Source organism: Thunnus albacares, chromosome 20 (genome assembly GCF_914725855.1).
Source record: "Thunnus albacares chromosome 20, fThuAlb1.1, whole genome shotgun sequence".
NCBI classification, from domain to species: Eukaryota; Metazoa; Chordata; class Actinopteri; order Scombriformes; family Scombridae; genus Thunnus; species Thunnus albacares.
In genome coordinates, this window is record NC_058125.1 from 16667400 (window position 1) to 16693677 (window position 26278).

The following is a 26278-nucleotide window of genomic DNA, read 5'->3' on the forward strand; positions in this document are numbered from 1 at the left end:
CGCTTCATCCTGAGTTTCAATTAACAATACAATTTCTGTATGGGGCTTTTATTTTGAAAAAAAACTAGGTCCATCACAAATTTCCTGTAAACATACAGTGACCGTTGGGGGCTTTTATTTTGAAAAACAAGCCTTGTCCTGAGTTCCCTGTTAAGATGCAGTTACCTTTTGGGGCTTTTATTTTGAAAATCCTGGCTCATCCTGACTTTCCTGTTGTGATAAAGTTACCATCTCGAGCTTTTATTTTGAAAATTGGAAATGACACTGTGTGTGTGTGTGTGTGTGTGTGTGTGCAGTGTGTGTGCAGTGTGTGTGCAGTGTGTAGACTGAGAATTTACCATCGAATTTGCCAATCACAGACTAATCTTGGGATACCAGACAACCGAAGATCTCTGCCTACCGAAGTTTGGGGATTTCTAAAAGCAAGGTAGTTGCTTAAATAGCAGTGAGAACAGCTGCCAACAAACCTACGTCCCTTACATTTTGTCAAGGACACACCGGAAATTATGCTTTCCCCCCATTCTACTCAGTAGTGAACTGTATGTCACCACCCCAATATGAAGGACCGCCCTAAAGACTTTGGATTGGTTCTGTAATGCAGGGTTTTTTTTAACTGTCTAATTGTTTCCACCCAGTTTTAACAATGAAATCTGGGAGTTTGTCCTTAATCTCTAAGAGAGAAATGTTCAGAGACTGACCTGTGAGTCTAATCACAGACATGTGTGTCAGTTTCTGCCCAGAGACTATGGTCCCAGGTTGCTATGGAGAAAGTGCCCCCAATGGTAGGGGTGAAACAAGCATCGATATTCATATCCGTTAAAATATTTCAGCCCTTAAGCCAAACTTAGACATCGACCAACTTATAACTCACATCAAAAAACAAATTTAAATTTGAGCGACCCGAGAGTTCACTGGCTATACTGATGTATGATATGTAATGAAGGTGATGAATTATATATCACCTTAATTTCCATTTTTTAAAGGAGCTTCAGAGCTTAGATAATATGGGAGACAATGAGACTTTTAGACGGCACTCTCTGCCCTCTTGGGAAATTCATTCAAAAACCATGAGTCCTATTTCAATGGAAGTAACATTGGAGGGGAGAGGACAAATTTGTCTATATTTTGATGTATAAATTATGCTTGTAAAGTGGAGGCTGTGAGAGTAAGATGATAATTTGTTGAAGATTTTTGATAAAATTTGAAGGCCTGAATTACTCTGGGTCTGAACGTTCTGCGCAAAAGACACCTATTATAAAATCTGAAATATTCCACTGTGTCTGTGTGCTGCTTGGCAACCATTCTGCTAAATGTCACTGAAGAACTACATTGTTTGGCGGAAAAGTGATTATTTGTTGTCAATAAATTATTGTAGTTTTTGTTGCTGTGTGTTTAATTTATGAAACCTTGCCAGGTATATGTAGTAACTTTTATAAAAGCAATGAGCCATGCGGGGCCATGGTTTACAGTGATTTTAGAACAGCTAGCTGTTCTGTCACTCAATCACTGTACTCACACTATCAATTACTGTAAACCACAGCCTCTTGTAGCTTATTGCTTTAGCATACCATTTCCATTCAAAGCGCACGTTTTGTTGTATTTTTTGTGTATGTGCTGGCAATGCTGTGAGACTAGTTACATGCCAAAGTTTTATACAGAAGATTAAGAACAAGAATAAGTATGGAATATAATATAAGTGTGCCTTTGCAGTATAAAGCAGGCCAGGCACACTAACTAATCATTAGGTACTAAATTAACCGATAGCAGTCTGTTCTCAAGTAGATTATCATTATCTACTTTATATAGTCTTTGATTCAGAGCTGTTCAGAAAGTAGATGATTATTACTCATTAGATCACACATGGTATACAATTAAATAACAAAAATAGGTTTGCTTCCCTTGTGATTGTGATGTGGTTTTTAAATTGTGATTTAAAATTCACACAAATGCACTAAGAAATCACAGCTCTTATGATAGATTTTCTTCTTTGCCTTGCACCCAATGCTCTGTTTAAGTTAATAAAAGTCTTGTCATGTGTGGCCTTCAGAAGAGAATTCAGAACAGGTCCTATCTTCTTCATTAGCCCTTATCTCAATAAAGCGTCCTTCACAGGCCGTATAAAGACCAGAGACACACTCTGTTACTTTGCTGTCACTGCCAAAGACAGACAATATGCTGCCTGCTGTTGTTAAGCTCTGTTGTGGAATCTCCTACCCACATCTGAGGAGTATGGCAGGTAAACACTCTCCACAATTTGAGGAAGGAGTTCTCTCTTTATTCCTTTATTGTCAGTCACCATGCAAATGTTGGATTCTGGGTAAAACTTCTGAGCTGTTTTTCTTTTCTTTTTTCTCTCAACTGTTCAATCATGCAGGACTTCAACGCACAGTGGTGGCAGTGATAGGCCAGGAGATCACTCACCTGCAGCGATCGGAACAGATCCAACATCACATGAGAAAGCTTGTTGGTTTAAACTATTATGGTAAAAAAAACAACAGCGTTATTTTGTTGGTTTCATTCAATTTTAAGGTATCATTGTTGAAATAACAAAACAAAATCTTTTACAGAGCCCAAACCAGAAGATGTTAAGTCTGTGCCAGCGAAAGAAGATCAGCTGTTCTATATACAACAAGGCCAAGAAGGAATGAGGAAGGCTCTCAATATATTGGAGGAGAAAGATGGATGGAAGATCGAGATCACACAGGTAACTTCCCATTGATTAAAATGCCATCCTGACTGACTTAAAGTGTCTTTTTCCAAAGTTCATTTGAAATAACTTGAACTGGGTGACCATTGTCTTGCCATTGTGTTATACCTCCGCTTGTTTGTTGTACCATTTTAGAGCAATGGGGATGTGATCAGTAGCAAAGTGATGCCGGGGGCCAGAAAGGTCTTCAGGTTGGAGGCAGTTCTGGAGGCCAGCCCGGACGAACTTTACAACCTCCTGTTCGTCAGACTGGAGGAGATGCCCCAGTGGAACCCGAGCATCCAGCATATCAAAGTGAGCCGCTGACCTTTCAACAACTAACACAAGGCTGCTGTTGATAATTGGATATTTCATCAACTCTGAAACTATAACCTATAAAAATATCACAGGTTATACAAACAGAGAAGATCTTTTTTGACAAGGTTTCCTAACTATATGTTCAGTTAAGACTTCTCTTTAACTCGATGAAGGTCCAGTTGTCTAGCACATTTCTGTTTATAGCCACATTTCACAGACATCATGATATATTTGCAGCAAGTTATCTATTCTTGAACTGCTAGACCTTTCATCAAGTACTCAAAATAATTCAGTTCATGACATGTTTTCAAACCAAATGGGTTATTTGTGTCTCTTTGTTGTAGGTTCTTAAGCATGTCGGACCTGAAACGATCGTCACTCACGAGGTTTCATCAGAGACGGCAGGAAATCTGATTGGCCAAAGAGATTTTCTGAGTGTTAGACACAGTTCCAAACAAAAGTCCTGCATTTATCTTGGAGGAGCAACAATTCAGCTGGAGTCCTTCCCACCTCAGGCAGGCTTTGTGAGGTAGGCAGACATCTGCAGACAAGACACAACTCCGTTTCAACTGGGCATAAATCATCATGTGTTAAAATATATTTCAGAGCTTCATTAAACTTTCTCTCATAATGTACAATGTCTGATTAGAGTAATCTCAGCCACCCAGGAGTTAAAATGTCAGAGCAAAATGGAAAAACATCTTCGATTCTACAGAAACAAATCAAACGGCGTGTTTTCGCTCAGCTCCAGCTAATATCAGTGGCCTTAAAGTCTACATTCATATCTCATGCATGTGAGATAAAAATGTTTTATTACTGCAGATGAATGTCAGAGGATTTTGAAGAATGTGAGGACAGGAGCCATAGAAAAACAGATGGAAACAAAAGCACATTTTTAAAGCCATTATAATTTAAGCGATACTTTGAGTGAATGTTGCAATTTCTGCAGTTTTGCCTATAAAAATGATCTTCCAATGATGGATATGACATCAAAGCCCAGTAAATTTTGATGTACTGATAAAAACGCAACATTTGAGAACAGTTTGAAGATGTTCTAGTTTGGAAATGAAAATATACATTATGGACTTGCACATGATTCATAATAAACCTCGGTTGAATACTAATGATCTAATGTGTTTGCATGTGAACAGAGCTGAGGATGGACCAACCTGCATCATCATAAAACCTCTTGACAAGAATTCAAGAAGGAGCCACATCACATGGCTTCTTAATATGGATGTAAAGGTAAATTCATGAGTATTGTTTTTTTTCTCCATTTTGTGCATGATAACAGGAAAAGCAGCTGCAGACTCCAGTATGTGCAATACTCATTTATTGCATCAAATGTGTTCACAGATGGGAGTGTGCAGAGTGTTTTTCTATTACTGTACGTTGTTTCTCGTCTCCACCACTTTTGCCAGACTTTTATCTGGAGAGCAGTGAATTTCTTGTGTTGGCCCTTTTCTGCTGCGCGAAAAAAATAATTAACTTTAAGAAGAAAACAATACCACGCACAATCGATCTGCAGGTGTCAACCTGGGGCAAGCATCATGGAATTGCAATAATAGCTGTTGAAATGCTTGCAGCCATTTGTATTCCAGGTCAGGATCTACTCTTAAAGATGCTCTCAATACATGTGGCGCATCATGCTCATATTCTCCCAGGATTAACAAAACAGAGCCCAGCAGACACAAATCACTGTGATATGGAATACACAATTATGAGATAAGGGGTACAGAAAGAGAATACACAATCACAATTAAGTATGCTGGTGACAGAGATAAGGAACCAGACCTGAGGGGGCTGGGGTGGTGGAGGAGAGAATAAACAGCACAATCAGTCAACAGCAGCATGACATGAGATAAATGAGGAGCTGATGGATCATAGTAAATAAACTGCAGAGCCAGATGTAGCTGCTGTTGAGTGGATGCATGCAACTAACAGGTGCTGTCTGTCTTTGCGCTTCATTTGGAACAGATTATACCAAACTGCATAGAAATTATGTATAATGTCTATATGTACATATATCATGTCTGATGTACAGTAATACATTTACTACTATTTTTGAGCATGAAATTCTTCATTCTTGTCTTGAAAATGGAAGTTTTCACAAAATTGATTTTATTAATGAAAATCAGTTTACTCATGATGAGAAGTACAACTCAGCATGTGGAAACAGTTGTAAATGTAATTAACGGCTCTGGCGGGAGATTTTCAAAGTTTGAAAAAATGAAGTCAAATCAAGGTCCACTTACTAGCTTCTCTCAGAGCTGTCAACTGCATCTCACTATCTTCCTAAGCTGATTCTTAAACTTGAGTTAATATTATGTTGTCAAACTAATATTTTCCTTACTCTCATTATTAATTTCCTTCCATTTTCAACAGTTTTGTTCTCAGATTACTTTTATGTAAATATATGTATTAGGAAAATAGGAAATTAGGAAAAATGCTATTTAATAAATTATATTGAATAAAATAATACTGCATACCAATTTGCCTGCATATGCATATTTTCTATAGGAAACCATATTTGCATATGAACAGTGCATATTTATTGTACAGAGAACTCTCTTTTGTTTACCAAGACTGACAGTCACAAAAATACAATTCAGGGTTCTAACAAAGATAACATTGTTCTCAGGGCTGGCTGCCAAAGTCCATTGTCAATCAGGCTTTGCCCCAAGCACAGCTGGATTTCACCAGACACCTCCGCAGACGCCTCACAGCGAGCGCCACCCTGGGTTGACTAAGTCTGTGTGACACCAACACCGCAGCAGCACCTTGTCATCGCTCACAGGGGAAGTCTGGGAGATGGTGTCTGGCTGCTCGGAGGAACGCTGCCCTTTCAGCGAGAGCAGAAAGGCTGCCTGGAGGAGACGCTCAGCTCTAACACTCTGCAGAGCAGAACTGGCACAGACCAGTGTCAGCAGCCAAATGTCAGCATGGCAGAAGGAAGCTGGCTCATAATAGGAATTAATGTCACAGTGTGCCACTCAAACCTCATTAGGATTTCCTGATTAGGAATCATCATTTGTCTCTTGATAGAAGGCTGACTGCATGAGTCCCTGCATATGATTGAAACAATATTAAAGTGCTTGAATGTGCCTATTCTGCCTGTTTCATTTTCATCCATCACAAAATACAAATGATGTGAATACCGCATTAATAGCAACACTACATAACAGGTGTCTCATCTTGATTTAAGCACAGTTCAATTCAGACTGAACAAATAAGTGAATGCAAGGTCTTGATCTGAGGTCTGTAAAAAAAGAATTCAAGGACACTCGATTACAGTAGCTATTACAAATGTTTCATCATGTACTCTTGCAGGTCCACTTCTAAACAAAAGCTGTGAGAAAAGCTAAATACTGTATAAAAAGAGTAAATGGAGGCTAAATTGAGGAAAGTGAAACAACAAGAATCTCAGTTCTTTTAAACGTGTTTTACTTTGTTCTCCTTACCACTTAAAAATTCAATAAATATTAACATTTAAAGCTTTCATTCACGTACGTATATACAAGAACTATACAATAAACATAATGATGTTATGAACTGCAATGCAGGAATGGTGTAACAGTATGACCAACCACAGTCTGTAGACTTACAGCGTTGCCCGTATTTTCCAGTTTGCATCATACCTTCCTTTCTACTCTTGCTTGTTAATTTCTTTTCATAACTTGAAATTTACACTATATACATTATTATCTGAAAAATATATCAGTTACAAAAAATATCATAATGTGTTTTTCTTACATTTTTTTTTTTGTTTCTTTGTTGTTAAAGCATAAGTGACTGACTTCCACAAAGGCAGACTGAGGGCATGCTACAGTGGGGTTGGCTTGCAAACAATCATGATTCTTGACCAGTGAGGAGAATCACTAGTATGTTGGATTTGGACAACAACAACAAAAAAAAAAAAGCACCAGGGACAGAGAAGCCATGAAGCTCCCTGCCAGGAGTAATGACTATGGAGTCCTGGGGTGTGCCATTTGAATAATTATTGACTTACTGGTCTTTAGTTCTAATCCATTCATAAACTTATAAATTCTAAAATCACCAATATAAATTTATTAATTATATTTGCATTTAACTGATGCATTAAACACAGAAAAGTAAAAAAAAAGATAAAATGATCACCTAAGGAATAGTTTGAAGCTTATTGGCTGTCTTGCAGAGAGTTATATCCTCATATCTGTGCATTAGCTATGAAGCTAAAGGAGACAACGAACTGTTAGATGAAATGTAACAGGCACATTAGAAAAGGAATAAGAAGAAATGAAATTTTAAATCCAATTCAAAATCATAACTCATAATACATAACAGCTTTTTTTTTTATTATAAAAGTCTATAATTATCCTGTTGGCACACTCTAGACTCCACAGCTGACACATGCACCTCCAAAATCATGGACTTTGACCTCTTCTCACATGTTCACAATACAAGTTCAATAGTAGTTCTAATGCACTTAAAAAAAACAGGCTTACACAACTGTACACAGATAAAAACATGAATGTAGCAATGCAGTCATCACATTTTGAACACGTCTTGTAGTCGTTTTAGTTTACAGCACCTTCGTTTTGACAACATTTTTTCTTCCGTTTCTTCTTTGAAGCACAGAGGACAGAGCGATGCAGCGTCGCTCTGGAGTTTTGATGAGGTAACCATCACTGGTCTGGTCTAAGTTCACTGGCATGGAAAAAAAAAATCTTTGTAAAAAAGAAAGTAATATCTGCAGCATGACTGCGAGTCTATCAGACGCTGCAATGGATGAGCTGATGTATGAGACCGTCTCACAAAGCAGCACGATCACAACATCGCTCACTGTTCATTTCTGAGCTGACAGGGTTCTGTGACTTGAGTCCCTCTCGGATCCTAAATTGTCCCTTCTTGACCTGGCAGCGACTGGGCCTAAAGTGCTGTTTGGACTGTGCTCTTTAGAGGCATCTCCACTGGAGTCTGCTGTTGGCCGTGGCGGCCCTGGAGGTAGAAGAGGCCCTGGGTCTGAGTCGGCGGTGGGACCCTGGGGCAGAGCAGCACCCGTGGATGCCGAGGCTTCAGCAGCGGCGGTGGTTGGCGCCTGGGCAGTGGAGCGAGGTCGTCTGCTGATGGCTTTAGTGGTTTGTGGTGGGTTCTGGGTCGTAGTGGGTAGAGGAACCTTGGGTGATGCAGAGTGAGAAGAAACAGAGGTCTCAGGTTCAACCGAGGCCTCTGGGGTGTTTGGGAGGTCAGGAGCATGTGTGGCAAGGCTTTCTTTCTTGTTGCAAGACTCACAACAAAGCTTATTATATCCAGGGATGGAACAATAACGGGCAAGAACCTCCATTTGACAGAAAATCGATTTATCCCTCAGGCATGGCTCATCTAGTAATAACAGGAGAGAGAACGTCACTAAGAGCAAAATTGAAAAAAAAAAAAGATTTCTACTGTACACATTCAAGTTCAGATCAAAGTGATAGATCTCTAAGAAAAATGACACTGACTTACTTGAAGAGATTTTGAGGACAGGGTTTTCAGGAACCCTTTGTTGTACAGCTTCATCTGTTATTGTAGAATTTTCCATGGTTTCAATGGTGAGAGAAGACACTGGCTGCCCTGAATACAATAGCAAAGACAGGACAAAATGTTGCTAAAACTTTGGTAAACATCCCTAAATGGGACTTTAAGCAGAAGCCACAAGACCCAAGAAAAGCTCTTGACAACCTCCAAAAGAAAATAAAGCTGTGTTGTTAGAAACCTATAATAAAGCCTGGTGCTATTTACAGAACACAGGGCCCAACCTGGACTTCTTCTTCATGTTTTTGACAAAAACCACACCATTTTCCGCTCTCTGCCCACTCAGGGAAACAGAAAAAATTGATAGCTCCTGGTTCTTTGAAGAGGAAGCAGTATGAGAAAGGCTGTAGGAGAGTATTAGTGCAGAAATGTTTTGACATAGAAGCTGAAAGATGTTCTTTATCCCACAAATAACTTAAGGGCCATGCAGTTAGAACAGCTGGTGTGATCCATCATACAAACCAAAAAATACATTATATAGTCTATCATATATTTATGTTAATAGAATCCCAGGGTGAGGGGAAAATGTTTTTGCCAATTCGGGCCTGTTGTGCCAATTTTGATTTGATTCTTCCACTGTTCTTTAACTCTTAAATATGATAAATTTGCAATTCTAGCTCTTGGCACTGGCTAAATACTTCTCATGTTCATGAGGCAATTATTATGTAAGATGACCAAACCACATGTTGAGTTTAATACTTCTGAGCCAGAAGAAAATCATATACTATGAGATGTCCTTATTCGTCCTTGCTTAAATCTGCTGTCAGATGATTATGCATGATGCAGCAGACATAAAACATCCACACGTTTTTAGAAAGAAGAAAAGAAATATGACTTGTTCATGCAGAGGCAGTTTCCCTCTAACAGAGTATGTAAGACAAGCAGCAAACTAACTGGTAAATTGGTAAATTCTGGTCTCTAATGACACATATTTGGATCTTACCTGGACAAGAACTTAGTTTGCAAATGAGGACTGTTTCCGGCTTCTCGCCCTCACACTCTCCAATGGTGTTGTCGCTTTCCTTGCAAACCACTTGCCTTTGCTGAATCCCTTCGCCACAGGTCACCGAGCACTACCGTACAAACAACACAAATACACGAACATATGTTAAAGGTATATGAAACTTATTAAACTGTTATTACAGTTATATTTATTAAGCTCCCAATCTCTATCACTGCAGTTAGGTTTGAGAGTTGTCGGAGCTCTTGACAACCACTGTCATGATCCACCCACATATGACAGTTATATCTTAACAGTTCATTTGTTTTTGATCATGAAGGCAGCCGTGACATGTTCATGACAAGATACATCAGTGTTGACATGATGAGTGGGCAGGTTTGCCCTAAAAGTGGCATTACTACAGTGACAACAGTCCTTTTCTGTAATTCATGTTTATGTCAGCCCTACAAACATATTAAAATCCTTCTGAATTTTATTGGCTAGGCATAAATAAGAATATATAGATATAGATCTTCACTCTGACTTTATGTACCCAAATGTTGTGTTTTCTGCTGAAAGAAGACAGTTCATAAACAGTTTGGAAATGAGCTGCTGATTATGCACAAGTGTCCCTCAAAGCGGAGAAATAAGAAAAGGTAAAATCACAAAAATGATGCAAATGCAGTGAATTTTTACTGGAGATAGTAAGGATTTAACACAAAAACAACAAGAATTAGAGTGAAAGTTGGCTCTATTTGTAAGTGTGATTCTTTTGTATAAATACAGACCCAGGTCCCCCTCCAGCTCACCTGAGACCACGCCCCTGTCCTCCACTGGGCGGGGCATGTGGTGTGGTTACAGGCTCTCCTCGTCTCCGGGCGATCCTCGGTGCAGTGTTTGCTGTGGACGGGCCTGTTGGTGCCATTGTGGAGCGCCTGCATGCATTGCACCACCCTGGTCTGGTAGCCGAGCTTCCCGCACGTCTTACTACAGGGACTCCACTCTTCCATCACCCACCTGTAAGTGCGGCAGGCTCTTTGAAAAGGCTTTCCATGACACATTTCAATTACATTTATTTCTCATAGTACTTATTCCGTCTAAAATGCATACATCATGACAGGATGACAAACAGTATGGAAGCAAAGCCATTATTACCACTTTTAATGCTGCATTAGCTATTGAAATATAAATACATGGATATACGATATGTATAGTAGTTGAAAGTCACTTACAAAGGTTGGCTGCACTCTTGAACATTGCAGCGTTTGCGGATGGGTTTAGGCTTTTTGCTAGTTTCACAAAAGTTGCGATGCACTAAACGGCTGTCACTTTTCCTCCTGCATCCATATTTTGTGTACTGTATGCCTGAAGGATGGAAATACAGACATATAGCATAAATTACATTAAATAGACAAATCTGGACTCCACCTTAAGTGCAAACTGTGATCTATGTTCCCAGGGGGGCTATTGGCACTTATAAACATATGAATTGGGAGTGTCTTCCTGTATATAAGTTCTGGAAAACAGCAGTGTGCATCCTATCTATGCTGACAAAGAAAATTATTCCTTTGTATCCTAAGTTGTTGTTGTTGATTGATGACTTGGATGTGACTTGAATAGAGCACAGCACACTAACACTAACAGCAGCGGAGAAACTACTTGATCAAAGATGGATTCTGTCACACAATCTTTCCATTAAAAAAGTGATTACAGTACTTTCAAGATGTCATCATGATGGATCTGTCCACAGCCAGACTACACAGACCCGAGACTTCAACTATTGAACTTTCAGCAGGACAATATTTATCACGTCAACAATGTGGATAATACTCCTTAACCCCCTCTGGATCTTTTTGAATTTTCTGTTTTTGGAAATCTCTTTGTTTTATTATAGTTTTTTTTTTTGTTTTGTTTTTTGGGTGGGGGGGGGGGGGGGGGGTATGGTTGGACAATTTTTTGTTTATTTGTTTAAAAATATGTTCATTTTCAATAAAAAGTTGTTAAAAAATTCATTCATATCGTTGCTCTTTCTACAATCCATAGATCTTGACTGCTGGTGTGTCATTGCCAATCTCATGTATTTCATCAAGGGCTACAATTTAAGATTATTTTCACTATTGATTAGTCTAGTCTATTATATTTATTTTATTCATCAATTATTTTATCTTACAATCCCAGATTCCCACAAATCAACTTAATCAATAAATGACATAAATCATTAATCGATAATCAAAATTTTCGTCAATTAATTTTCTGTCATTCGAAAAAAAACGATGATAATAACTGACTAATAATTTCAAGCATTCAACAACAACAACGGGGTGAAAAAAACACCAGACTAGATGCATCTTTTGCTGTCATCTGAACACATTGTTTGCTATTTATTTTACATATACACACTCACTGACCTCCCCCACAGGGTTTAGAGCACTGAGACCAGCTCTTCAATGCCCACTCATAAGTGTCCAGTTCAGCCAGAAGCACATTGTTGTTGGTAATGAGCGGTAACAGGTCCTCATGTATAATATACTTATATGTTAAGCTGATCTTTGCGTCTTCTTCCTGGGGAACGACCTGCAACAGAGGAGACTTCATTAGAAAACTCGGTACTATAAATAATGAAAAAAAGCAATTATCCACTTCCATCCTCACTCACCAGCACTACAATGCCTTCGTGCAGAGGACCAGGTGTTTTTAGCGTCTCCTTCTCACCATCAATGGAATACTCCCACTGTAAACCGTTTTCGATGAAGGTCTTTGACTCAGCTTCTTCACTTTTTGCATTCAATATGAAGTTTCCAGTAACTTGATTCTTCACAGCTGTCAGTGAGGAGAAAAAAAAACATATATTATGCATGTTTGGTAAGAAGGAATACATGCCCATCACATTGTTTTTAGTAGCAAAAAACTTTTTCATTCATTAAAAGTCTGAAAAATTGAACAGATATTTGGGATCAACCCTCCCTTGCCAAAGAATTCTGAGAGTTTCCTTTGAGCAGGGAACGTGTCAGTATGTATTTTGAGATGTCTGGCATTGTGGCCAGACAGCAGTAAATCCTCCAAGTTGTGTGTCATCTCTTCTTCCCATGAGCTAATAAAAGCCAGAAAGTAAAACAGAAGAGGGAGAGTTTCCTGACTCACCCTCTACAGTCGCACAGAGAACTATTGTAAGCTGGAAGATATGAGTCTGTCACACCTTCTTATACCTAAAGACATTTTAGAGCTCCAGTCTCATTACTTTTGACACACCACTTTGTAATGCAAATTGAATTTACTGTACAGATAAAGCTGTCATGAGTGCATTGTGTTCCACCTACTTAGCCACATTCAGCTCCAATTGAAAGTCATTAGTGCGGCAATGTTGCTTAAATAAAAAAATATTTTTCATTCACATTATCACAATAGAACCTGTGACTCATCAGCAGTGTTAATTGCACTGACATCCATAATATTCCCCAAGGACAAATAATATAAACTTCAGGCTCCTCTGGAAAATTCCCACATTGATGTTTGTTAGTTTGTCAAGCAGATAGAATATAAGACAACTCTTTGCCTCGGGCATACTGGATGAAACATTTTCAAACTGAATGAGAAAACACTAGCACGAAGCACAGGCCATAACTGACATCTGCAGACATTTCTCTCCAGAAACCTTACCTGAAACTGATCTGGATGAAAGTGTGTTTTTGAGAACATTTCTGTGCAAAGTCTGTAACATGAAACCCCACAGGAAGCATGCCTGTGGCTACACGTATGTTAATTATGTAAAGCCTTGTATCCTGCGCCTTAATCACATTCCTTTTAATCTCTTAAAGCAATACTCCACAAAAAAAATCTACTTTTTCAATATGAAATATGCTCTTTAAACTTGAAATGTGGATCTGAAAGGTTTGTAGTTTTCTCCTTCATACAGGACAGCAGCTGTAGTCAGCTTGGATTCACACCAGCATCTCCATTGCGACAGAGAGTCAACAGGCCTTATGCAAGAACATTTTCATTCTTATCCTAAATCTCTCTTGTTTTCCCCGAACCCTCTTAACTGTATAAACACGTCGTAAGCCGCTCGTTTTAACCTGATGAATGCCATCTTTTCACAGAAAAGATCATTAGCATAATTTCATTCCCAAGTTTAATTTACAAAGTTACCCAAGGGTAAAATGAAGACAAACAATTTCACACCACAGTGCCTGCTGTCAGAAATCAGCAGCTAACAGAAAACATAACAAATTTATCAGAAATGGTGTTAGAAGTGAAACAATAGAAAATATTGATAGAACAGCTGTTGATGATATATCATCTGTTACATGACAGAAATATGCTGAAAAATAACAAAGCAGTCCATGACCTACAGTAAATAGTGAGTAGTCAAGAGGGTGTGACAGCCAATGATAGAATATTATACAGATGGTGATGTCACATCGTTGGGTGATAGCCATCACACTGATATGGTGAACAGAATATTAATTTTGTATTAAGTCTCGTACAGTTACTTCATTTTAGTTTATGATTTTTAAGTCATATGAGTGTCTTTTTCCACTCTGAAGAAAGACAGACTTGTGAATTTTGTTCGTATCTAAGATAAAATTCTGAGTACAAAAATTGATGAATGTGACAAGTTTCCTTAAATCACTCATTTGTGCCACTTAAGAATAAGTCTGTTAGTATGAGTGGTTCTTGCATAAGGCTCAAAGTTACTGAAAACATTTGTTGCAGTTAAATTTTTTCAGTTTTTTTAATCCACAAGTGAAATTTCCATTCAGGTCTTTTGTATTCAAATGGTGATAAAAAATTATTATCTCAGAATCTGGACAAATAAAAGCAAATCTGTTTATTTTTATGTGTCTGTTTTTGGTGAACTGACTCTTTAATGTGCTGCTTTATTGCATAAAGAAGTTGAACTTGATGAACTTGTATTCTGTGTCTGTAACAGTCAACAGTCAATATCCAACTAGTCTCACAAGGTAAATAACCCCGCAGCTACAGTAATGTGAGAAAAAATCAAGGTTTTGTAACATTTGGTAAAATTGGTCTTGTGTTTGCTTCTTCTACACACAAACCAATTCTGCTACTTAGCACCGATAGCATAATGTGCTCCACAGTTGGACAAGAAGGTAAGACACACTTACCAATTATATGAGGGGAGGTCTCGTTCTCTTCGATAACAATGTGGCGAGCTCCTATTGGGATGTCGAACATTTTCAGCATCCCTAACAAGACAAAGAGACACAGCATGGTACAGCTGGGAGCCTTAAACAGCAGGCACTTATTCTGGGCAGTAATAACAGCCATTTATTTCTGAATCAAGACATGGAGACAAAAAGTTTAGTCCTTTGTTTGATGATAGTGTGGGATAGAGGCTGTGGTCAGACACAGAAGATTGGGAAGACCTCTGAATTAGTGATTTTGAGCTTAAACGATGATAGTTATCTCATATAATGACTCAGCTGAGGCAAAGTTGCTAATTTCAGCGCTGGCCTGTCCACACAGTTGATCATTACCGTTCTTTTTGGGCGTCTTGGTGAGAGTGAGCTTCACGGTGCGACAGTGGGAGTTGTCCCCCTCGCACACTCCGCATTTGTCCTCTTGCTTGTATGAACCGACCTCCTTGTCGCAGCCCACATGCTGTGAAGTAGGAAGGACAGAGACAGTCAATCAACTCAGGGGAACGCTGACTTCTATACAGACTGAGATTACTCCTCTGGGAAAATGACGCCATGGGATTATATATTATCTGGTTAGAGCCCCTGCTGCCTGCTTTAAAACGATGCACATTGGAAACACATTCAGACATGGTACAAAGCAGCGGTGCACACAGCTCCAAATCTCAGGAGAGTATCGGGTGCATGTTTGTGGTAAAGATGAAACAAACAAAACAAAACACCGGTGCTCACTGATCCATCTTCTTATGTTTTTTTTGTTGTGGACAGAAATGGACTCATTTCAGCGCGAAGCCTTCATCAGCGCTGATGATAACACACTCAGACATAACAGGAATGTAGCCAAAACACTGAGCGGCTGGCCTGCAACAATAAAAGTCTCAACCTTCCTTATTGCCAATTTGAAGACTGAGACAAAATAATGACTACGTGTGTTTGTGTTAGAACAGAGTGCTGTATTTCCTTTACAATTACAGTATTTACAGTCTAGTTGTCAAACGTCTTCATAATTCTTCCTAAGGGCACTATTTTCAACATCAAAATACACTCTAGTGGAGGTTAAGGTACTCTGGGAAAATGACGTTTCCAAGCTCAGCTAAGTAGAGTGCCCCTGAGGAATATCCAAACTGAGCTCCTTGTCAGATGATAAATATCACCTGACAAGGAGCTCAGTTTGGATATTGCTCAGGGGAACTCCGCTGCATATGGGTGCTGATCTCTGGCATAAAACTTACTAACTAAAAATATTTCACATGGATATCATCTTTATTTTGTTGTGTTTTAAAATCATCTAAAAATAAGCGGAACTTTAAAAAAGGTCATATAACTTTTCATTTGTAACTTTTGGTTGTTATCTTAGGGAGTACAACTGCATATGTGAAAAAAAGTTGTATGAAGCCTTTTGTGGTTCCAGAGGAAACGTCACTTGGGGCAGAAGACTACAAGGTCGGAAATGGAAAAAATCTGGAGGTGTAGAGTTAGAAAGAAGTGAGGTTACCAGACCTCTGTTGCTGCTCGTTTCTGCTTAGCTGCAGTTAGCATAACACACCGCAATCTCCAACTGAACTGTCGGCGGGCGAATTGTATTGTGGATAATGGTGGCACCAGGTTTTGACAAGGAGGAATATTTTATTTATTTATTTATTTTCAATCATTGTAAGTGAGACAATTTTAAATTGGTGTAATGTTCTTTTAAGTTTGAATATGTTTTGGTTTTTTTTCATCTACAAAATGCCAGTCTACTCGGAGATGAAAATTACAATTATGTGTGATACATTCATCACCTGACAGAAAATGAGAATCTGCAGAGAAAGAATATAATGTGATATTTAAAATCAGGAGAATTAATCACATTTTTCTGAAGCTACCACCGTTGAGACCTACCAGACACTCTCCTCGAGCGCACACACTGAAGGGGTCTGTGTAGCTGCAGCGGGTCCCATCATGCATCACCTGGTTCATGAAAACCACCTCCCCTGTTTCCTTCGACTTACAGCTCAGCTCACACTTACGGCCCTCTGAAAACACAAAAACACCCACCCATCCACCAACACACACACACACACACACACACACACACACACACACACACACACACACACACACGCCTTGGTTCATCCAAGTACCTTCAGAATCTGATTAAGACATCAGCAAGACACAGAGGACAGATAACACCCACCTGAATGTATATACATGTGAGCAGCTGCTCCTGCAAATGTAATCTGTTCACTTGTTGATCTGCAAGAAACTTTTAAGCTCCCCTCTTGAAAGAGACTTTGCTTTGCTCTTTACAGACTTACCATCTGGATGCTCATACGGTAGCCAGGTGTGCTTGATGTTGTTGTGGTATTTGTTGCTCCTCTGGACGCACTGCTGAGCACGGAAGTCCTCATAAGGACCTGCACACTCCTCTGTGTTGCACATCTGGTAGTCAAAAGCAGACCCGGGGCAATCTCGACCACCATAGGCAGGCCTGATAAAAAACAAAAACAAATTTTTTTTTATAGAGGCTGTTTTCTAGGTGTAAATCCAGTAGGTTTTGATGGAAATCTATTTAATACAAATACTACTTTTGGACACCATTAAGTATATTACTAAAGCTCCTCTTACTTAATGTATTTAGTTTCTTTAAGCTGGAACCTCAAGAAAGAAAAAATAAATGTTAACAAGTAAAACTGTATTTAATATGTACTGTATAAGATGCTGAAATTGACATAAAACATGTTGAAAAAGGTTTCATCTACCACAAGTTTGAGCAGCTGATTTTACAGGCTTGTAGTTACTTAAAAACTTACTTCATTTGGCACAATAGTGACACGCTGGGCAGGTTTTAATAACATTATTTAACATTTCTCAGGCCAGATATTTTGTCTTGTTATAACAGGAAAAGCTCAGATGTAATTAATACCATTAACGATGGCTTCATTCCTTTTGAGTGTCCCAGTAAGCCAGCAGGCCCAGTACCAAAGATGTGTCCCAGTTCCAGACTACATACTAATTGTACATGGTATGAAAATATACTAATTGTCTAAAAAGTTGTTTTTTCAGTTTGTATACTGGAGATTAATGAACTTAACTGATTTGTGCAAATGGAAAATATAAAACATGTGGTGATAGATTTACTGAAATTTACTCAAGAGAAAACAAAATGTTTTTCAAAGACGGAACTGTCTCTCCACCATTCACAATGTGTTTTAATTTTTTGCAGCTGTGAGTGGTTCCTCCATTTCCCTGGTAATAATGTCCATCAACAGCACACTGAAAAATTAAGTTTTTGGTTTTCATACAAACTTTTTAATGCTTAATTTTCTGACTGTGTCAGTAACTGTGTCCCATTTCCCCCCACACTATATACTAATCTTTACAGTATACTGTTTATTGTCTTCAACATGTTTACCCATTCTATACTACCAGGAAATGTTGAGATACATGTACCATCACATGTCAATCATAAAGCAACTTTAGAAAACCTGCCAGTTAAAACTTCACAAATATAAAGCAGAATGTTTTTCCAAAAATGTGATAGTTATTATTTGTTTCCTGAGCTGGTTGTGGGTTTTTAATTTCTTCCAGCTGGGAGCAGCTCCTCCATTTTATTCTGCATACTGACTACTTTCTATACTTTGAGTGCACTTAACTTTATCAGTGTGAAGACACCTCATACACAAAACCTGTCTAGACTTTTTACGTAATATACAGTCGGTACACTGTAGCAGTACCTCTAACTGGATCACCTGAGTGAAATTCAGCCTTTGATGCTATTAAATACACCTGTGGTCCTCTTACTAAAGGTACAGTCACATTAGCCTTCTGCTCAACAAAACTGCCCCGCACTCAAGCCCCAAAACAGGATGTGATGTCACAACTCCAATATGGGTAAAAAATAAGATTAAACAGAGCAATCCTACACTGAAAAGTCTGGTAGTGTAATGCTCATGATACAGCCCTATAATAATAATAATGTCTTCAACATTTCCAAACACAGTGCATCAGTGTTTCTATTCTCTATAACTGTGCACATCCAACTGGTTTAATGGTATAACTTTGCGCCTGCAGTACACCATAGATCATTAAATCCAGTAGAAGTCAACTAAATAACTAGAAAAAAAAGCTAAATTAAGCGAACATAGAGACATACTATACAGTAGCTCATACTGTTGAACTCTTTGAGGTCAAGTTTCTGCAAAGCCAGTGCTGGATCAAAAACCAGCTCTGCTAGCCAGCTTTGCATTCACACGTTTACAGTATGTCATCATCTGTTGGATGAACACACAGATCATATAAAATATTTGGCCACTGAACAAGTAGCTGCTTTTGTTTCCATGTGTTTTCTTTTTCACTTTTTTTTTCTTTTTTTTTGCCACTAAGAATCAGTTTCCTCGCTGCCACAGCACTCACGGTGGGTTGTTGCACTGTCTGTTGCGGGAACGAATTCCACCTCCGCATGTTCTGGAGCAAGAGCCAAACTTTGACCATGAGCCCCAACTCCCATCATGACCCTGAGGCTGCTGGCTGGATCTCCAGATGCAATGGCCCTTGAAGCACCACTAAAATATGACAAGGAATAAAAGACAGAAAAGAAGAAAAAAAGTAAAAAAAAAAAAAAGTTCAGACAAATGACAGTAAACTACTTTAAAACCATTTAATCTCTACTTTATCTTTTCTGAGAGCTCCATTTATTGCACAAAACTAATATAATTAAAAGTTGATTTGCGTTTCCTACCTTTCCTGGTGCACACTCTGTTCCATCCACCGGAGGACCTTTTTTGGTCTTACAGAAGTACTGGTTGTCAGGGTGACTGCACCACAGTTGCTTGCAGGGGTCGTAGGTTCGAAACTAAATGAGGAACAACAAATTTAAGCTTCAGTTATTCTTTAGGAAACCATACAGGGTGAAAATCCACCCTTGCTGCACATCACAGGTCCATTTCTCCCAGCTAACTTTAAGATGTTTTCATTTTTTAAGCTCCCATGGGAGCCAGAGTCTTTCTACAGGAGCATGTGCTTTAGTATCTCTCAAAAGAACCTTGATGCAGTATTTCCAAGGAATCTGATGTGTTGAGACCATAATTTTTAATGATTTGTCTTTAATGTGTTATTATATGTATCTACTGTATATCTATTATATTGTTATCCCTTGTAACTGGGAACATCGGGAGTTTCGTCAGTCATGTAATAAATATGTTTCTATGTAAAAGAACCTCAGGATTTCTGCTGACTCAAAGGGTATAAATAAATAACTCAAATCAATATTCTGGGAATTACACAGGTGTGAAGAACTTACAGCAGTGCACATTTTATAACCAACACCAAAATCAAAGCGGCACTGCTCGTCCATGGAATAATTTATTCCAGGTAGCTCGGGAAGTTTGGGCCACTTGTGTTCAAAGGGATCATCCAACAGGCAGTCATATGAGCTGAGAAGATGAGAATAAATAGAGTCATTAATGCGAAGATGAGATCTTTGGAAAACAGAAAAGGCCAGATAAGAGAAAGTTCTCAGAAAATCAATAGCATATTGAGTCGCTTCGCACATAAGCTGTGCAACAATGCACTCATATGGGGTGAAGAGAAAATGAGAAATAATGGAGTGAGAGACACTGAACGCACTGGATATATCGATTGAGCTCCTGCTTGCTGCAACGTGACCAGTGATAGCGATGGAAAGCTGCTTGGACAAGGGGTGCCATGATGCTGCCCATACTGGTCTCATCAGCGCAGCGATTCCCCTGGCCGTCATGCTCCATTCCTAACCTGATAGAAAACAACAAAACAGTTTATTGAGCAGCAGGTGCATGCTTTGATGATGACCAGCAAAGTCACAGGAAACAACAAATCTTACTTCTTCCATGTTGTTAAGTTAAAAAGTTTTATGCTGTAGGAGAAGGTGAGGCTTGATACAGACCAAAATGTGTCCATGCAATATACAATATATAACAAAACTGAGGGCACGCTTGTGCAATATCACTAAAATGTTAAATGATTCAAAATTGTATCATCTTACAATAATTGTAGTATTTTTAGGGTGAAGTGTAGGGTATTTGATTTTATTTATAATTAAAAACAAACAGTTTAGATAGACTATATTGAAAATACAGGCCTCAAAGTTCAACCTCAGTGCAACAAAAGTGATTACACCTGTGACTTCCAATTAAGACTAATTGCCTGAACAAGAAGCCAATTGTGAGACTTCATAAAGATGGGAGGGGGTACAAGATCATCAGTAGGCTACTGAATAGACACCAAAATACAGCTGCATCAATGGTTAGGGGGACCTATACTACCAATAACAGGAGGTGCAGTGGCCGTCCTTGAAAAATGATGACATGCACAATTCGCTATTTATGCAACCTTGCATTGAAAAATAGACAGGCAAGTGCTTCTGACTCGGCACAAGGATTATCTGTAGAAATTGGTGTGTCAGTGACTGCTCAGACAGTATGAAGGACATTGTATGAAGTTAACCTCTATGAACGACATCAAAGAAGAAAACCATTGCTTACAAAATGGCAAAAAATGTGAGATTAATCCTTGCCAGAGACCATGAAAAGAAGCCTGAAGCCTGGTGGCACATTGTTTGAAACCAAAATAAATTTGTTTGGATCAGATGGGTCCAGCATGTTTGGCGTGGACCTGGCCAGGACTACCACAGTGACTGCATTGTGAAACATGGATGTAGGAGTGTGCTGATATGGGGCTGCATGAGTGCAAAAGGTATAGAGGAGATGACATTTAAAGATGGCACTAAGAATGTACGTTTGTATACCCAAATACTGAAGGAAAAGATGACTCCCACTCTCAAGAAGGTTGGCATGAGAGAGATTTTCAAACATTACAATGATCCCAAACACACTGGAAAAATCACATAAGAGTTTTTAAAGAAGAAAAAGGTTTTAGTGATGTTGAACAGTGGTGTACTCAGTTTTGTTATATACTGTATATAACAGAATCTAAAGCTGACATTGGTTGGTCAAATTCTTAACCTTGACTTATACTTTGATAAGATCTTTCCTCATCTAAATTCATAACTTTTATTTCTTTTTTTATTGGAAGCAGTAGCAAATATATGCATTAGCACACACCCAAATGAAATCAAAAGTAGTAGTACTTTTTACGTTTGGGTATCAAACCTCAATACATTAGAGTGTAGCAATGTGTAGCATTGATTATCCTAAAACTAAAACTGGCAAAAGTTGGTACTGGATGCTTGGTCATATTCTTAGTCTTGTTTACTCATTCATGGATCAAATATTTCTGATCTAAATCAGATCATTAGGACACTTAAGTTTAGACTATATTAGGTTAAGTTCTGGCACAGCTGCTTATGTTAAGACAATATTAAATACTGATGTAATGAGGCGTTGAAGAAAAAGCCCATGGTGAAACGTGGCCAAGTATCTAATAGCTGAAAATTCCCCATCTCACTGTTAGATCACATTTTGGGCACACCAAAGCACTCTAAGTGCATGCACCCTTTGCTTCACTACTGGTGTATTGTGCATGGGTGCAATGATCATCTTCTGGGTCCACAGAATTCACACAAGAAGCATTCATTTTTCAATTAAAATCTCACATGCAGGTGATTAATTAACAAAGATTAGAGAAAAAAAAAAGTATAATGTTGGGGCAAATCATTTTGGGATAATGAACATTGATTCAGGGATGACCTATTGATGACTCTCCCCAATATGATAGTGCGTAAGTTGCTTTTAATAATAAAATGTATTGGTATTGGTATTGGTCATTCTGGCCCTGAAATTACTTAGTATTGGATCAAAAGCCCAAACATTTGGTGGTATTGCCAACCCACAGTATGTTTCTCGATCCACCATGACCTGCAGTGGCTGCCAAGTTGTCACACAGAGCTATTAAGAGCAAAAAATCAGAGTTAACCTCTAAAGTGGCACTCAAGTTGATGGACATAATAAGCCACTCCTGCTCATACAGTGCAGAAGAAGGAAAACCTCATTCACATCACTAAAAATACAGCCCTAGAACTTAACCTTACTAAAGATTGTGTGTTTGTACACTAATCTTAAAACTGAACTGACTATACTGAATCGCCATTATAACTGACTAAGGGAGCTCCCCTCAGTGATGATTGAAAGCACCATTGTTAGCCCAGTTATGGCACAAAGTGCTGTAAATTACTTCCTGGTTAAAAGCTTATTCAAAGAAAAAGCCACAGAGCAACCATGATGTGATTACTCTGTTGCAGTTGGCTGCTGGGCTATGCACCTTATAAACAGTGCTTATATGAGCCTCGTTTTGTACTGAACTGAACATAAAAGAGTGAGTGCACTACTGAACTGAAGAAGCACTGAGCATTGCAACAGAATGAACAGTAATGCATTCACTTACTGCTGTACATACTGAAGTGAATATTGATGCGATTGCTTAGCATGGGAAAAAACAAACTACAAAGTCAGTGACAACAAATCTTTGAACTGAACTGCATGACATCATTTGTATGTCCTGTGGTTCACTGAATTTGTCTACAAAGGAAGGGCGAATTTTTTTTAAATGATGACAGCTCAAGGTTTAACAGTCAAAGAGCTGGAGAGATGACATTGGAAGAGTGGAGGTAAACATAATGAATAAAGGAGAGCCAATTATGAAGACTTACAACATCCACTCTGGCGTGCTGGGAGACTTTAATGAGATCATTGTTGTTTAACTGTTCAAAGGGTTCTAAGGCTTTTTCTTATTGGTAGTAAACCCCAGGAACACCTCTTCAGGAAGACAGACCCCCAATGAGACATTGCACTGAGTACAAAAGCCAGTGGAACAGGGCAGGGGGTCCCATTTTGGCTCTGTATGGTGCTACTAGCATCTGTCATATCTTTGTACTGAATTAAAGTGAAATGTTTTCTTCAAAGGGTTAGGATATAATCTGAGCTCTCTGTTAACTATAAGGCTTCAACCACTAACAGCTCCATTGGCTAAAGCACCCTTAACATGATGAAATTTGCAATCAAACACACACATTGACGTATAACAATATATCTCATTAGCCAATGGCTCATTTCTTTCTTTGTTGAAATGATGATGTGTTCAAATCTTACTAGCCTTTATACGTTACTCATGTATTTAACAATATACTCTATGGACAGAATACCCAAGGACCATGCTTCAGCTTTGCAGCAAGACTGATAAAAGAAATCCTCGATGAGAAACCCCACTGAAAAGCTAATGGAATTGGACAGGGGGCAGGAATCAGGCACTCTATGATGCAGATGCCATCTTTAATTTGTCTTTGAAAATGAACGGAAATGTTTTCTATAGGGGGTTCGGAAATAACATGTTCAGTAATCAGCCATGCCTTGTCCCAGTGGGATGTAGTAACAGTAAATGAGTTCAATGTAAAGAACAATTGAAGCCTGTTACACAGACATTTAGTGCTGGTATATGAGGGTATTTTTTTACTTTTCTTGTTGGGGTTCTTTTACTTGTACTTGTCATATTCACTTCTGAGTGAATATGACTGAGTGAAAAAAAAGTGAAAGTAAAAAAAAGTGTTAGCTGCTTTCTCTTCTGCAATTTTGGCTTAGCTTGAAGGGTCTTGAAGCAGGTTCTTACGTAAGATGAAGCATCTATCAGTACACATGGTAATATGTGAGAAAAGTTGGGTTCCTATGGAAGTCCAGTACTAATGTTAAATGGTGTTTTGACATTTAGTTAGGTACCTAACCCTGACCTAACATACCTTTAAACTGCCTTTGAATCCCACTCTTGCCCAAGCAAAGAGCAGATAGTGCTCAGATGCTGTTTAGGCTAAAGATGTCATTAGCCTGTGCAACAATTGTGTACGTTTATTGGATGTAACATTGTTTGAGAAGCCTGCGATAAAATCTTGGTCGCAATCTGTGTCAGACTGTAGGATATGAATATGAGGCATGTCAGAGTGTGCTGAATGCATGGTGAATCTTAGTGCTACAATGTAAATAGAAAAATAGATATGAAAGCAGAAGCATGTTGTCAGCTCACATCATCCATCTGCATCGCTCTGATGTTTTGAAAATGTAGCAAAGTCACACAAACTTCTTTTTCATTTCACCTGCATCGTTTGTTTTTTGTGTGCTATGGAGGTATTAAGGTATTATTAGGTATTATTTTCTCCCTAAACTTAATTCAAAAGACTGCACTTACGAAATGTCACGCCGGCCAGTGTATTCTATGTCATTTCATGTCTTATTCTCATTGGTTTGTTTGTAGACAGGTCATAGTAGCAGTCACATTGTGAAAATTTGTTCTTAAATTTCTGACACGGTCAGAATTTTGCCTGAAACTGTCTCTGGTCGCAAAAGCTCTTAATCAGTCAGTGGTGCATGTGTCTCACAGTGCGATCTAGGACCATTTTGGACTGAGGACCAAAGATTTTACTCACAATTGTCAACTTTTGCCTCAGACAGCCCAAAATCGCAGTGTAAAGGGGCCTTAAACTACAGTACCATTAGCTTGATAGACAATTTCATTGGCACAAATTAGCAACCCTCCAGTAACAGAAACGTTTTAGTGAACCACGTCCCTCAACCTGAGAAAAAAGAAAAAGAACAAAAAAAAATGGTTTCAATTTGAAATTGTGTGTCAGTGTAAGAGTGTAGGCAAGTCTACAGGGTCATCAGGTGGGCATGTCTCACTAACTGATGTTTTGCTAATGTTTCGTGACCCAGAACCACCTCCCTCCTTACCTGCACACTCACACTCAACATTTTCTATTACATGTTCATTCAGTGCATGATTACAGATGTAATGTGGTGATATAAATTCTCATACGTGTGATTGAAGCACTTCTTGGTTCTCTTATTTTGTAATTATGTAGCCATAATAATAAAGTCTTTTTCAGAATTTGTCCTTTAGAGATCCAGCCTTTGAGGAACAATCCCTTCCCTTTCTTGTAGACAACATAATTACTATAATATATCCATCCATCAAACTTCTATACTCCCTTACCCTGCTCAGGGTCACGACAGGCTGAAGCTTATCCCAGCATGCAGCGGGCAAGAGGCAGAGAATACCGTGAAGAAGTTACCAAGTCAAGTCAAGTCAAGTCAGTTTTATTTATATAGCGCCAAATCACAACAGAAGTTATCTCAGGGCACTTTTCACATAGAGCAGGTCTAAACCGTACTCTTTAATTTACAGAGACCCAACATTCCCCCATGAGCAAACACTTGGCGACAGCAGCAAGGAAAAACTCCCCTTTAACAGGAAGAAACCTCAAGCAGAACCGGTCTCTAGGTGGGCGGCCATGTACCTCGATCGGTTGGGTTTAGAGAGAAAGAGAGAGGGGGAGAGGGGAGTCTATCACAGAGCAAAAACATGTGGAAGAACATATTCAGACCTATTGGGAATTTATGGCAGTTTTCCTTTCATTTATCTTGCATGTGTTTTGGCTGAGAAACCCAGAGGACTCAGAGGAAACTCACACAGACACAAGGAGACACATAGGACACAGCTGGTCAGGTCTGCAGGACAGCTGCTGCGAAGGGACAGCTGTTCAAATTACTGCTCTCATAAGTAATGAAACTTATATTATGATTTAAAAAATTGAATAACGTACAATTTAACAAGTTAACAAGGCAAATTCTGACTCTGCAGTTTCAAACCAGCCACAATTGTAAG

General features: G+C 38.8%; 2 protein-coding genes across 3 annotated transcripts in view; one reads left to right on the top strand and one right to left on the bottom strand.

Annotated features, from left to right (window-relative positions):
- Nucleotides 1-2143: 2143 nt before the first annotated feature.
- Nucleotides 2144-6108, top strand: star2 (steroidogenic acute regulatory protein 2). The gene is made up of 7 exons (XM_044337448.1): nt 2144-2236; nt 2375-2482; nt 2568-2704; nt 2843-3001; nt 3349-3533; nt 4156-4249; nt 5646-6108. The coding sequence occupies exons 1-7, from the start codon at nt 2173-2175 to the stop codon at nt 5748-5750; spliced, it is 852 nt and encodes a 283-aa protein (XP_044193383.1). The 5' UTR covers nt 2144-2172; the 3' UTR covers nt 5751-6108.
- A 317-nt stretch (nt 6109-6425) lies between these two features.
- Nucleotides 6426-26278, bottom strand: part of LOC122971022 (A disintegrin and metalloproteinase with thrombospondin motifs 14) — a 57445-nt gene continuing 37592 nt past the window's right edge. For both annotated transcript variants that reach the window (XM_044337447.1, XM_044337446.1), the window contains exons 8-22: nt 20264-20407; nt 19938-20070; nt 19377-19490; nt 19052-19200; nt 16954-17126; nt 16538-16671; nt 14996-15119; nt 14624-14704; nt 12154-12317; nt 11906-12071; nt 10730-10862; nt 10307-10514; nt 9501-9630; nt 8489-8596; nt 6426-8365 (exon numbers count right to left, since the gene is read on the bottom strand). In XM_044337447.1, the coding sequence (XP_044193382.1) occupies nt 7830-8365; nt 8489-8596; nt 9501-9630; nt 10307-10514; nt 10730-10862; nt 11906-12071; nt 12154-12317; nt 14624-14704; nt 14996-15119; nt 16538-16671; nt 16954-17126; nt 19052-19200; nt 19377-19490; nt 19938-20070; nt 20264-20407 (2497 nt within the window). In that variant the 3' untranslated portion in view covers nt 6426-7829. The remainder of the gene's footprint in view (nt 8366-8488; nt 8597-9500; nt 9631-10306; nt 10515-10729; nt 10863-11905; nt 12072-12153; nt 12318-14623; nt 14705-14995; nt 15120-16537; nt 16672-16953; nt 17127-19051; nt 19201-19376; nt 19491-19937; nt 20071-20263; nt 20408-26278) is intronic.

What these genes read in the sequence shown, in the direction of transcription:
- star2 (XM_044337448.1), top strand. Translation starts at nt 2,173, where the DNA reads ATGCTGCCTGCTGTTGTTAAGCTCTGTTGTGGAATCTCCTACCCACAT. An exon ending in TGTTGGTTTAAACTATTATG is followed by an intron (nt 2,483 to 2,567) that starts GTAAAAAAAACA and finishes AATCTTTTACAG; the next exon opens with AGCCCAAACCAGAAGATGTT. An exon ending in CGAGCATCCAGCATATCAAA is followed by an intron (nt 3,002 to 3,348) that starts GTGAGCCGCTGA and finishes TCTTTGTTGTAG; the next exon opens with GTTCTTAAGCATGTCGGACC.